Raw genomic sequence first — 14,736 nt, 5'->3', positions numbered from 1 at the left:
CAAGCTTTGAAAAATGAAATTACCTGGGCGGGGCAGGTAAGCATCTTCCAAGTTTTCAGTTAATGTGATCCTTTTCTAAACAAAGCTAATGATCACCCGTAATGGCATTTGACTATAAGTCAGAAGAAACCATCTAATCTGAATGTAAAATCAAAGTTTAATTTTGTATAGTCAGACCTCTTTGCCCTTTCAGAGGAAATCAGTACACTGAGAATGTTCAGATTCAAGAGACTGGGATCACAGGGTAGAAGTGTGTTGTTGACACAAAGCACTAAATAACTGCTTAGTTCATTTAGTGTATTGTTTAGTGTATTTGCATGTGTGCTGAGGTACAGTGGAAAGCTTTTGTTGCATGCTACCCAGTCAGTGGAAAGACAATACATGATTACAACTGAGCCATCCACATTGTACAGATACATGATAAAAAGGAATAATTCAAGATTAAAGTCCAGTAAAGTCCAATCAAAGATAGTCTGAGGGTCTCCAATGAGCTGGATAGTAGCTGGTGAAAGGGCTCCTCTCTCAATGTCCAGTTCCACCATCGTCTTTTAGCACTAGAAATAAAGGATGAATCGCCACCTTAGAAAAATCATGGAAATTCTAACAACAAATAAGACGATTACCAACTTAAGGTATCTACCAAGATCCCATATTTCTTCCTTGGTCGGATCCAGTGGCATAATTTAATTTCAAATTGTCCATTTGAAGACACTTTTTTTTTCTTTGTTTGGGTTGTTCGAAAGCACACCATCTACTGAAAGGCAATATTTCTTAATTCCTCCATTCGAATGTTACCTTGAAGTGAATGGCTGCCAGTGGAGTGAGATTGGCTGCAATTGTTATCTTACTGATGCCGTTGAATTTCTCATGAACACTAAAGTGCTGGTGTAACTCAATGAGTCAGGCAGCATCTCTGGCAAAAAAAGGATGGGTGATGTTTCGGGCCGGCACTCTGCTTCAGCCTCAAAGTAGAGGGGAGGGTAGACACAAAATGCTGCAGTAACTCAGAAGGACAGGCAGCATCTCTGGAGAGAAGGAATGGGTGACGTTTTGGGTTGGGACCCTTCTTCAGACTGAATCAGTCCATACGTCAGACTATACATCACCCCTCTCTCTCCATCCCCTCCCCCTTCCCAGTTCTCCAACCAGTCTCACTGTCTCCGACTACATTTTATCGCTGTACCACCCACTCCCCTGATATCAGCCTGAAGAAGGGTCTCGACCCGAAACGTCACCCATCCCTTCTCTCCAGAGATGCTGCCTGTCCTGCAGAGTTACTCCAGCATTTTGTGTCTACCTTCGGTTTAACCCAGCATCTGCAGTTCTTTCCTTCATAGCAGTGGGGAGGGAACTGGATGTCAGAAATGGGGGCTCATGAACACTGCTCTTTTTCAGCTATCAAATGCCAAACTCCTCCGAGAATCCTCAATGGGATTGTTTTGGGAACAGACTTCAGCTGGGGAGCTGGCATCAGCTACACCTGCACCGAGGGATACCAGCTCTCTCTACCTGCTGTGCTCACCTGTGATGGAAACAGGACATGGAGTGGGGAAGTTCCACAGTGCTTTCGTAAGTATGTCCACGCACGTAGAACCTCACTGACCTGTAATAACAAGGAACTAAACATAATGATTATATGATGGAACTGATAAAATAAATTTGTTTATTCCTAAAAATGGTTTCATTTTGGTGAATGTTGATGCTATTTTGACTGAGTGATCTTAGCACCAGGAAAGGTGCTAAGGTTGGATAGATTTGAAGGGATAGGATAGGTTTAGAGGGATATGGGCCAAACGCAGGCAGGTGGGACTAATGTACATGGGACATGTTGGATGGTCGTGGGCAAGTTGGGCCGAAGGGCCTGCTTCAACACTGTATGACACTATGGCTCTATGAATATTATTTTGGCACTTGGCACCTCTTTTAACCAGGCAGAGAAATACAGAAGAAGCTGAATTTTTACTCCAAAAAAATGTATTTCCAGATGCCTCAGAGCAATATACAACCAATGAATTGTAGTTAGTATTGTAATCATCATATCATATCATATCATATGTAGGAACTATGACAACAATTTCCTTGTGCCAAGTTGATCCAATTAATATTGCGCAACAGTAGGATAATGAAATATGTTGAATCAATGGTTTGATATGTAAAGCTGAAAGACCAACTGAATGACGATCTGAATTAAATCTTCAGTACATTTTAGTGATGTTGGGTGAGAAATTAATGTTGGCTAGCTTTGGGATATTTTAATGTTGATGTGAAAAATCAAAGAGCCCACAACTTAAAAGCTCACCCAAAAGATAACACTTCCCAAATTAACAGAACAAGAAGAGGGTGGCTCAGTTACACAGCCGGTAGAGCTGCTGCCTTACAGTGCCAGAGGCATAGGTTCAATCCCACCTTCAGGTGCTGTCTGATAGATACATAGAAAATAGGTGCAGGAGTATACCATTCGGCCCTTCGAGCCAGCACCACCATTCAATATGATCATGGCTGATCATCCAAAATCAGTACCCTGTTCCTGCTTTCTCCCCATATCCCTTGATTCCGTTAGCCCCAAGAGCTGTATCAAACTCTCTCTTGAAAACATCCAGTGAATTGGCCTCCACTGTCTTCTGTGGCAGAGAATTCCACAGATTCACAACTCTCTGGGTGAAAACTTTTTCCTCATTTCAGTCCTAAATGGCCCACCTCTTATTCTTAAACTGTGACCCCTGGTTCTGGACTCTCCCAACATGGGAAACATTTTTCCTGCATCTAGCCTGTCCAATCCCTGAAGAATTGTGTATGTTTCTATACGTTCCCCTCTCATCCTTCTAAAATCAAGTGAATATAAGCCCAGTCGATCCATTCTTTCATCAAATGTCAGTTTCGTCATCCCGGGAATTAACCTGGTGAACCTACGCTGCACTGCCTCCCTCTATATGGAGTTTGCACATTTCTCCCGTGACTGTATGGGTTTCCTCTGGGTGCTCTGCCTACCTCCCCGATCCCAAAGACTTGAGGGTTGATAGGTTAATTGGCCTCTGTGAAATTGAGTCTAATTTGTAGGGAGTGGATGAGGAAGCGGAGTGACGTGGTGCCAGTGTGGAACGAGTGATCGATGGTCAGCATGGACTCTGAGGGCCGAAGGGCCTGTTTCCACGCTGAATCTTAAAACTAAGACTAGCACTGATGCATTAAAAATTAAATGTTCAAGTCGCCGAGTGGGATTTGAACCCACATCTTTCTGCTTCAAAGAGCCACATGCTGCCTGGCTTTGGTGCAGTGGGGACAGTGTTTGGTGTAGAGTGCGGCCCAATCTCTATCCCACCTCTCTCCGCCAGTTGCTGGTCATACACCACGTTAGCCCTCTGAGGCCACTCAGCTCCTTAGGTCCTGTCAATGGCATTACCTTGGTCCACCCCAAAAACCAAAGTGGACCAGTCATGACCAAGCTGTGAATGGGCTAAAGTGATGCCCTTTCCACAACCCATCAGAAGCCTAATCGCTGTTCCGTAAATTAGAGACTGTTGAATAAAAAGACATTGTTTAAATTTATAATTTGTGAATAATAAATTAAAATGCAGTTTAATTAAAACATATAAACTATTAAACTGGATTAATTTAAAACATTAATAAAAATTAAGATGAAGATGTTCAAACCCTTTAGCTTAGCTTTGTAGTGAAGATTAGACACCCTAATCAAATGAATGGGCCATCATAGATTTTTTGGCTAAGGCTAGAGTAAAGCTTAGGAACTCTATCCAAAATGCATTTGGTCTCTGGTTCAGAAACCCATGGAATGCTGTGAACTCTGTGTGAGTCCAAGCTTGATTCAACACATTTGATTTTACAGTTGTTGAAAAAGAGCTATTTTCTCTCTATAATTCAACACTGTTGGTGGTCAGGCGAATCTTATCCTTTCTGGCCAGCTGAACCAAAATTGGATAGATGGAGAAATTTCAAAGAGATGTGGTTCCCTGAAATAGCACTGCATCCAATATTCGTGATTAGGAGGCCAAGCTGTATTTTGCCAGGAGATTGTTGCACAGAAATTGGCTGTGTAACAACAAAGACAATCGTAATGTACTTTAAGAAGTTTTCTGCTGATGTAAGATACTGCAAAATGTACGTCTTCTTTCACTGTATTTATTTTTCGACATTTTAAACCTTAACTCGACTTTGCGGAACAGAATCGGAATAAATTATATCATTGCTCTCATTTTGCTTATAAAGTCATAGATTCATAAAGCACTGAAACAGACGCTTCAGCCCAACTCATCTACGCTGACAAAGACGAAAAAATAAGCTAGATCGCTTTATCCAGATTTGACCCTTATCCCCCCCCCAAAAAAAAAAGTCAAGGAGAGGGCTGGTGAGCAGCCCTTCTGAGAAGAGAGAAGGCACTATTGAAAAATCTACAGGAGAGTGGAGAGAAAGATGTGTCTTGATTGAAAAGTGGCTTTGCTTCAAGTGAAGTTGGGGCATTTGAAAAGCAGGCCTTTTCATGGTTGGGGAAGAGGCACGGCAGCTAATAAAAGGAAGGGAGAGTTTACCGGAGAGTATCGGCCTGTTGGGAACAGCCATGTTGGGAGCGAGACGGTGGGGCGGCACGGTGGCGCAACGGTAGAGTTGCTGCTTTACAGCAAATGCAGCGCCGGAGACTCAAGTTCGATCCTGACTACGGGTTCTGTACTCTAAGTAGTTTGTACGTTCTCCCCGTGACCTGCGTGGGTTTTCTCCGAGATCTTCGGTTTCCTCCCACACTCCAAAGACGTACAGGTATGTAGGTTAATTGACTGGGTAAATGTAAAAATTGTCCCTAGTGGGAGTAGGATAGTGTTAATGTGCGGGGATCGCTGGGCGGCGCGGACTTGGTGGGCCGAAAAGGCCTGTTTCCGCGCTGTATCTGAAATATGAAAAATATATATATATATGAGAATGTGCCGAGGCAAGTGCTGTGGTGAGCGCTGGGAAACGGGTAATAGTGGGTTAAGGTACTGTCTTTTTTTTTTCTGGGTAAATCCTTCCTAGGTTTTTGGTGTCATAGAGATGGCAGGTGGTACAGTGAATTACAACCTCTCTTGAGTCCTGGCAACAGTTTCGCAAATCATAAATCTTATCTTCACTCATTCCAGCTTCATGGCATCTTTTGTATGGCAGGACAATCAAAACTGAAAACAATGCTCAAGTGCACCATCACCAACGTTCTAAGCAACTCTCAAATAACATTCTCCTTTGCTCGGTGCCCCTACTGATGAAGGCCAGCATTCCAAAAGCTTTCTTCACCATCCTGTCCACCTGTGATGCCACCTCTAGGGTATAATGTAATTGTAGTCAGTCCTTTTGTCCATTGTATTCCCCAGGGCCCTACTGTGAATGTCTTACAGTGATTTGATTTTATCCTACTCTGGTCTGACTTCCTGTTTTTTAAGTAGAAAAAAACATCTAAATATTCAAAGTGCCATTTCCATTTAGTGAGTGTTTTCATTTTGAAGCTAAAGTGTGATATGTTAATTGCAACTTTATTTTTTCACATTAGTAAATTTTGCGATGTTTCCTCTGTGTAGCAATAATTGAATAATGAAGTACAAAATAAGATGAAATTGTACAATTTCTTGGAAGCCAAAGGTTTAGCTCCTGGTCACCTTCACATTGTTGTCCACAAATTTTGCATTCATATCACAAAAAAGAAACAGCTGCACACCAGATAAAATGGGACTATTTCCTGGCGGTGAATGCCAAAGGACTCTGGGCTTTGATGTGCTCAGAAGCCATACAGAATGTTTAATGATTAATTAAAGCAAGTCCTAAAAGAAATTGATCCGTTCACAGAAGCTTTAAATTTCTCTTTTGTATTTCAGTTGTTTCCTGTTGTGTGATAGAATAGTAAGATTAAACGAGAACTTACCAGTTTGAAGTTTGATCTGTATTTTATGAGGAGTTACGATGAGGGATTACGTGAAGACCCCGTCCAGCACGCATGCGCGACATTCTTCAAAGCAGCGGTGTGGATTCACAGAAAAAACACAACGATTGAAATAAAGATAGTAAAGAAGAAATAAGAACTTAATTACCAGTTGATCTGTATAATAGAGGGTGGGAGCGGAGGGCACGTAATCCCTCATCGTAACTCCTCATAAAATACAGATCAAACTTCAAACTGGTAAGTTCTCGTTTAATCTTACTATTTTATTTCGGAGTCACGTGAGTGACTACGTGAAGACTTCAAAGCTCTGTGATTCCGAACCGTGTACCAGCTCATGCTTCACTCACTGTCTGAAGAACTTAGAGGGAGGAAGTATGTTATCGCAATAAAGAGCCTGTTTGTGAACAAAAAGGTTTATTCATGACAACAAAAAACAGAGAGCTCCCCAGGGCTCAAATTAAATATTATCTGCAGACTCTAAAATTTTGTCTGCAAATGTAGCAGGTTGCGTCAGCGGTTTATTATAAAACCTTTGGAAAGTTCTTTCCGAGGTCCATCCTGCTCTGGCCAGAATATGGTCCATAGGCACGTCCATTCGACTAGCCGCCGACGTAGATGCAGCCCTGGTGGAGTGAGATTTGTAAACATTGGTATTGACTCCCGCGGACTTAAGCACCTGCTTGAGCCACCTTGAAATGGTTTGGCTCGTCACCTGACCATGAGGCTTCTTGTGGCTTATCCATAAGGCTTTTTCTCTCCCTCTTAAGTTGTGTGTTGTGTCTATGTAATTGGCGAGATGGGTCTTGACACATAGCCGTGGGTCAGATGAATATGCCCAGAACTCCATGACTGGAGGCGTGGTACCTGGTCTAGTTTGTTTGACCAGTCCCTGAATGTGGAATGTGAAACAATCCAATGACTCTGTCATGCTGTCCAGCCTCAGAAGGTGGAGGGATTGTACCCTTTGAGCTGACACTAGTGCCATGAGCATGACTGATTTTAGTGTAAGTTGTTCCAGCGTGAGTACCCTGGGCGGTGGCCATCCCCTAAGGTGTGTCAGCACAATGCTGACATCCCAGATCTGAGTGTACCTTGGTCTGGGGGGGTTAGTGTTAAAAATGCCCCTCATGACTTTGATTACTAGTGGATGGGACCCCAAAGTCAGTTGTCCTGCTGCTGGAACCAAATAAGCTGACAACGCACTCCTGGCTGTATTTATGGCGCTGTAGCTGAGTCCTTCCCGATGTAATCCAACCAGGAACTCTACAACACTGGTGGGTGTTGCTGTAGTGTAGGTAGTTCCTGTTTTGGAGCAATACCGTTCCCATTTTCTTATGTTGGTCAGGTATTGTCTCCTGGTGGACTCCCGGTGGAATGCGGTCATCAGGTTGATGGCGTCCTCAGACAGTCCCAAGCCCAGTAGAGGTCTTTTTAGAATCTGCAAGCCAGGAGATTGACTCTGTCATGGCACGGGTGACTAATGCCTGACACTGGGTGGATTAATAATTCCGGACTGCTGGGGAATTCCAACGGTGTTTCGACAGCCATGTCGAGGGCCACTGGGAACCATGGCTGTGTAGGCCAGTCGGGTGTTATCAAGATTCCTGAAGCGGAATCCAATTGAATCTTGCGTAACACCCGACTGATGAGGCAGAAGGGAGGAAAAGCATAAAAGAACATTTTCCCCCAATACAGCGTGAATGCATCAACTGCTGCTGCCTCAGGGTCTGGTTCCCAAGCGACATACGTTGGTACCTGGTGATTCAGCCTGGATGCAAATAGATCGATATCTGGTGTGCCATATTGCTTTGTAATTTCGGCAAATATTTTGGGATTTAACATCCATTCGGTGTTATCGTTAAATTTGCGTGACCTGGTGTCTGCCACTGTATTTTGCTTACCTGGTAGGTAAGTTGCTGATAACCAAGTATGTCTTTCGACACACCATTGCCAGATTAGGTTGACCAATTTGTCACATGATATTGACTTTATACCACCCATGTGGTTGATATAAGCCACCACCGTGGTATTATCTAATTGCAACCGGACATGTGCATGATGCGTATTAGATGAATATGCTTTTAAACCATAAAACGCACCCAACATTTCTAAATAGTTGATACCCCGTGTCTGTAGGCAAGATGATTCAGAATTAGTCCATCTGCCCCCTGTGCTGGATTGCATGTTAGTTGCTCCCCAGCCCAAAGCACTGGCATCCGTTTGATGGTTAATACTGGGTTGGTGATTATTATGGGACTGGAGCTGAGCCTAATGTTCCTTGTCCACCATTGTAACTCTGTAATGGATTCAGCAGTTAAATACATAGCTCGGTCAAAGTGACCTGAGTTTTGCTTTAGTGCGTGCACTTTTGCTCTTTGTAAATTTTGGTAGTGCAAAGGTCCAAATTGTGTAGCTGGGAAAGCTGCTACCATTTTACCAATAACTCTAGCTACGTGCCGTATGGTTGGCTGACGTTTATGCATTAGTTCGTGGCATGATAGTGCCAATTGTGATGCTTTCCCCTTTGGCAGAGTTACAACCATGCGAATAGTATCAATCGTAAATCCAAGATAGTCCATGGTAGTGGACGGTGTAAAATTGGATTTATCTGGATGTATGGCAAACCCCAAAGTTTCAAACAAACGTTTGGTGGCTGCTACTGCCAAAATAGCTGTCTCCAAGGTTTTCCCTACTATTAAAATGTCGTCTAAGTACGCCATGACTATATGCTTTTGTTTTCTTAATAATGCCAAGGCGGGTTTTAAGATTTTAGTGAACAACCTTGGAGCGGAGGTTAGTCCATTTGGTAAGGCTTTAAATTGCCATAGCTGTTTCATCCAGATAAATTTTAAGTATTTACGGTGTTCCTTGTGTATGGGTACTGAGTAGTAAGCATCTTTTAAATCAATGCCTGCTAGAAAGTACCCTGTAGAAATCAAAAGTCTGGCGGTTTCAAAAGTTTCCATCTTAAAATGTGTGTACTTAACTGACTCGTTTAACGTAGTTAAGTCAATGATGATGCGACATCCACCATCTTTTTTAGTTTTAGTGAAAATATTAGACACAAATTCCAAAGGTTCATGTTTTGTTCTTTCAATGACACCTTTTGCTAGTAGCCTCACAAGTTCAGCTTGACCCTCTTGTGTCTCTTTGACTGAGAGGGTGAATACCCTTTGGGGTATGTGCTGAACGGGCGGAATGTTTTCATGAACAAAGTCAATTTTATAGCCATGAATGCAGCTTAGTATGTATTTGTCATTAGTGATGGTTTCCCATGCATCCAAAAACAAGTGCAATCTCCCCCCTGATAGTATAGAGTCCCTACTGCTCATATGTCGAGAGGTACCAGACCCACCTACCTGCATGGTTACTGGTGTTAATTTTTCTTCTGCCTCTTCGCTGGACGATGAGGTGTCTGCTGGGCTGTAGAGGGCTGCTGTTGCCGTTGATGTTGTTGGGGGTGGCGCATTTTCCATGGGGTCCGCTCTGGGCCCTGGCCTAAAAAAGGCTTACGGGGAATGATTGCGGACCCCGAGCTTTCACCAGTCGCATATGGTCTATGACTGGTGGACGCCGTGAGGTACTGCCGCCTGGGTTTGTTGGGTCTGCTCGGTCCCAAACCTGCCCTCACGAGACCAAAGGTCTTGGATTCTTCCTCTAGGTCTTTCACCTTTTTTTGGAAGATCCTTTCCGAAAAGCAGAATTGGAGGTTCTGAACCCGGTGTTTTGCAGAGTCCCGCAAACTTAGGGTTGAGGGCAGGCTTGATGATTTCCTTCCGTAACATATTGATTTGGTATTGAGTGGTGCACAGCAGAGCTAATGTGTCTTGCTGATTTGTGGAGATGTCCACACCATCAATGGACCGAGCATATGATGTTATCCCTGCAGTCAGGAGTTTCAGGGTTTTCTGGAGCTTCAACTCCAGGTTCCTGATGTTCTGCCCCAGATGTCCCCAAATTTGGCTGTTTACAGCTGGTACATTTAATGATGTACAATTTTCTGGGGCTGTATATAGCTCAAGAGCCTCATTGAGCACCTGTTCTTGTAGGGGTTTTGAGGACAGGTGGTCAATGCTGGCTGCAAGTTTCGGCTCTAAAGGCCGACCCCCTCGTGGAATGACCACGTAGCGGTTGACCACACCCAGCAGCTCTTCCTGATCCTGTACACTCTGCGTACTCCGGACATCTTCAGCCAATAACCCCTCTTCTTGACCAGCCCAGACCTGGTCGCCAATGCTGCCTTCAAAAGAAGGTGAGGCAATGGCCAGTGCCATAAAGGGCACTGCGGGAGTACCTGGGCTCCCTTGGCGAGTCTGCTGCTGCTCTCTCAGCAGATCTCGCTGGAGCATTTGCTCCATAAGCCGTTCCATTCGGCTTAGGCGGCTGCCAGTGCCGCTCTTTAGCGGTGTGGCATCTTCATCCGAATCGTCGGATACTACCGCCCGGTTCTGGCTGCAGGTACCTCCAGCTCGCTGCTCAGGCTGCACTAGCGGTGCTGGGCTCGGCTCGGTAGTTGCTGCCGCCTCTTGCCCCCCCTCCAAAGAACGTTCCTCAACGGAAAACGAATGGGGGCGAGCTGCAAATTTCTTTCCTCTGGTCTTGCTCATCTTGGGACCTAAAGCAACCCACAGAGCACAGAGAAAGTACTCACGGCGACGGTAAACTTACCTGTCGGCCCGACTTTTTAAATTGTAGCGGGAGCACCTTGAACTCCCGTTCGTCGCGGGTGCACTGCGTGAACGCTAATGTCGCGCATGCGTGCTGGACGGGGTCTTCACGTAGTCACTCACGTGACTCCGAAATAAAATGCATTTAAGCATCAAGTCCATTTTTACTCCTTAACACTGGATCAATAGGCAATAGACAATAGGTGCAGGTGTAGGCCATTCGGCCCTTCGAGCCAGCACCGCCATTCAATGTGATCATGGCTGATCATTCTCAATCAGTACCCTGTTCCTGCCTTCTCCCCATACCCCCTGACTCCGCTATCCTTAAGAGCTCTATCTAGCTCTCTCTTGAATACATTCAGAGAATTGGCCTCCACTGCCTTCTGAGGCAGAGAATTCCACAGATTCACAACTCTCTGACTGAAAAAGTTTTCCTCATCTCAGTTGTAAATGGCCTACCCCTTATTCTTAAACTGTGGCCCCTTGTTCTGGACTCCCCCAACATTGGGAACATGTTTCCTGCCTCTAACGTGTCCAACCCCTTAATAATCTTATACGTTTCGATAAGATCTCCTCTCAGACCCATTGGATCTCCTGGCAGACCCATTGTTTCTGCCTGTTCATGTCCCACCAAATTAATTTTCACCAATCTCGACTCCATCCTATCCCGCCTGGTCAAATCCCTCCCTACCTATGTCAAGACACCTCACATGCTCTCCGTCTCCTCAATAACTTTGGGTTTCCAGGCCCCCAATCCCTCATCTTTACCATGGATGTCCAGTCACTCTACACCTCCATCCCCCACAAGGATTGTCTTGAAGCCCTCCGTTTCTTCCTCGATCACTGTTTAGAGATACATTGCCAATGCTTTCTGTTGCTTTGGACTCACTCCTGGATCCCTTATACGTTAATTGCTAAACCAAGAGGTTTAGTGTGGCACAGTGGCACCTGCGGTAGAGTTGTTGCCTTACAACACCAGGGATCCGGGTTCAATCCTGAACACAGGTGCTGTCTGTACAGAGTTTGTATGTTCTCCCTGTGATTGCGTGGGTTTTCTCTGGGTGCTCCGGTTTCCTCCCACACTCCAAAGACGTACAGGTTGGTAGGTTAATTGGCTTTGGTAAAAAAATCGTACGTTGTCCCTCGCGTATAGGATACTGCAAGTGTACGGGATGATCGCTGGTTGGGGCGGATGGGCTTATTTCCGCACTGTATCTCTAAAGTCTAAAGAGCCCAATCAAACCGAGCTTTTCAATCGAACAACCTTTTGATAGAAAAAGTTTTGTGTACGCCTCTGGACAAAAAAAGATAACTAAAACACCTCATCTAACAGTGCACTGTAAATACTTCCCAGCTATCTCAGTGGGATTGCTGCAGGCTGATTCTGAGCTCCCACTTCTAATATCACCACCTCTACTGCTGAGCCTAGTCTGAACGTGCAACATTGTGAATTCCTGAAGTGTTCAAACTGTAGAGAGAGAGAGAGAGAGAGAGAAAGAGGAAAAACACATAATACTAATAGAGGCAGGGTGTGAGTGCCAACCATTACATTTCAATGATTTGTAAATGCACATAGGACTGCTTCAAATGCACTTAACATAATTACAGCAAAATAACTCAATTGCCATTGGTCTATAGGTCTATAAGTCTGAAGAAGGGTCTTGACCCGAAACGTCACCCATTCCTTCTCTCCTGAGATGCTGCCTGACCTGCTGAGTTACTCCAGCATTTTGTGAAATAAATACCTTCGATTGGTCTATAGGATAAAGGTTGTCTACTTAAGTCTGTTTTTGTTGGTTAATTTTTATTTTATTTTTTTGCTGCATGTTAATATAGTTCAGGAGCACAAGGACTCCACATGAGTCCATCTTTGACTTTCTGCATACCTGCAGTCACATGACATAATTGAATACTTTCAGATAAACAGCATGAACTGAGTGCACAGTTCACCAGCAACAAAACATTCCTCTGTTTGCTTCACACGTATTTTATTAATTTGTCTCAGTGAAAATAGGTCATTTTCTCTTGAGACTCTCTGCGGATTGAGCTTGAAATTGTTAATGGGCAGAGAGGAATTTGTGCAGGAAATTCATTTTTCCTCCTCTCCGCTTTCTGCGAAATGTAGATGTCTTTCTCCGTTTGGCCTGTTCCATCCTGCTAAGCCCATTTAAAGTCAGTCCATGAACTCCTGCTGCAGCATGACTAACAGTAGATAAGTCTAAATGATGAGGTGTAAATGGGATCCCAACAGTATCCCATCTGAGGGATCATTGGCATCCAGAAAATGGTCAGTCAGGAGCCGAGCACATGAATAACACACTACTTAAAATTATGCTTTTGATAACAGGTAAGGACAAAAAGCTACCCAGTTGAAATTTGAGTGATCTTCCAGGTTAGCCCTCTTGCCACCAATGAAAGTGACAAAATTGCAAATTTCTAGGTTTTGGCTAAAGTCAGAGACAATACCTGGTCGACTTCCAGCAATGAAACCGCATCTACTAGATATGTGAGGTTGAGCAGAGGTTTCAGAGAATGGCGAGGATGATTTGCAAGGATCTTCAGGAATGAATACTGATGCACCACAAAGGTTTCCTGAAGATAGACACAAAATGCTGGAGTAACTCAGCGGGTCAGGCAGCATCTCTGGAGAGAAGGAATGGGAGACCCTTCTTCGGACTGATGTCAGCGGAGTGGGAGGTTCATAGATAATGAAGTGTATAGATAAGGATGTGTGAGGTGTGACAACAGGACAAAGGGAATGGAGATCAAACCTTCGTTGGGTGAAGGTAACAACAAAGCAAACAGAGATAAAATATAGTCGGGGACAGTACGACTGGTCGGAGCTTGTTTCATGGATGATCTGGGAAAATGTGGGGTACTTGTGTTGATGCAATGGGATAAGTGCAACACTGAAGTACTTTTATTTGGCTTTCACTTATGATTATAGTCCTTTTTAATTTCAGATATTTTTGAAAGGAGAACACATTTGGAACAAACGTTTCATGCTTAGCACAAATGTTTCGCACTTTTCTATTTTACCCAGTTCGTCACCAGATTTTGTGGAGAAAGCTGTGTAATTGGCTCATTTGTGTCTTTGACAGACATCTCCTTTCGAATCGAGCTGGCAATTATTTGAATCTTATAAGCTTCAGGAAATTGGGTTTTAGGGTATTTAGATAGATTAAGCTGTTGAAATCAGGAATTGATTTGAAAGCTCGAAAGAAACCCAATCTGGTTAGTTTGCATAGCTTCAAGATATGAAAAAAAATAATAATTCTGTGCAAAGTTATTAACAAATCTTTCATATGGCATTAAAATTGTATAATGTACTTCCCAAGAATTACTTGTACAGTAACTGCAGTAAAAAGGCACCTACAATATAATCATAATACCTGCTGACCAATATTCAATCAAATTTGCTCTGTGAAGTCTTCTTTGCTTTAATGGTCTTCTCATAATCTCAGAAAAGCGCCAGGAAACATAGATGATAGGCCTAATAGCTAAAGAAGTATACAGAAACTTTATATATTATTCAACCCGGCTTCATATCAGAAAGATATGTCAGTGAATATTTCTTAAACCAAACTCATAAGCCTCACTTATCTTATTGCACAAGTTTCCTGGGCGTTAGGGATCAATAATTAGCCAAGGCACAATATGAATCTCACTGAGGAACAAAATAAAACAAATAGGGTGGCACAGTGGCGCAGTGGTAGAGTTGCTGTCTTACAGCGCTAGAGATCTGGGTTTGATCCTGACCATGGGTGCTGTCTGTGTGGAGTCAATACATTCTCCCCATGACCTACGTCCGTTTTCTCTGGTATATCCGGTTTTCTCCCACACTCCAAAGATGTACAAGTTTGTAGGTTGATTGGCTTGGTGTAATTGTAAATTGTCCCTAGTGTGCGTAGGATAGTGTAGTATGCGGGGATTCCTGGTCGGTGCAGACTTAGTGGGCCTAAAGGGCCTGTTTTCTTTTTTTTTTTAGAGATACAACGCGGAAACAGGCCCTTCGGCCCACCGGGTCCGTGCTGCCCAGCGATCCCCGCACATTAACACTATCCTACACACACTAGTGACAATTTTTTTTACATTTGCCCAGCCAATTAACCTACATACCTGTACGTCTTTGGAGTGTGGGAGGAAACCGAA

The 14,736-nt window shown here is 43.8% G+C and overlaps 1 protein-coding gene across 2 annotated transcripts in view; it reads left to right on the top strand.

Annotated features, from left to right (window-relative positions):
• Positions 1–14,736, top strand: part of csmd2 (CUB and Sushi multiple domains 2) — a 1,532,573-nt gene that overhangs the window by 1,473,361 nt on the left and 44,476 nt on the right. For both annotated transcript variants that reach the window (XM_078423311.1, XM_078423310.1), the window contains one exon: positions 1,396–1,569. In XM_078423311.1, the coding sequence (XP_078279437.1) occupies positions 1,396–1,569 (174 nt within the window). The remainder of the gene's footprint in view (positions 1–1,395; positions 1,570–14,736) is intronic.

Source organism: Rhinoraja longicauda, chromosome 27, assembly GCF_053455715.1.
Source record: "Rhinoraja longicauda isolate Sanriku21f chromosome 27, sRhiLon1.1, whole genome shotgun sequence".
NCBI classification, from domain to species: Eukaryota; Metazoa; Chordata; class Chondrichthyes; order Rajiformes; family Arhynchobatidae; genus Rhinoraja; species Rhinoraja longicauda.
This window is presented reverse-complemented; position numbering and strand designations above follow the sequence as displayed.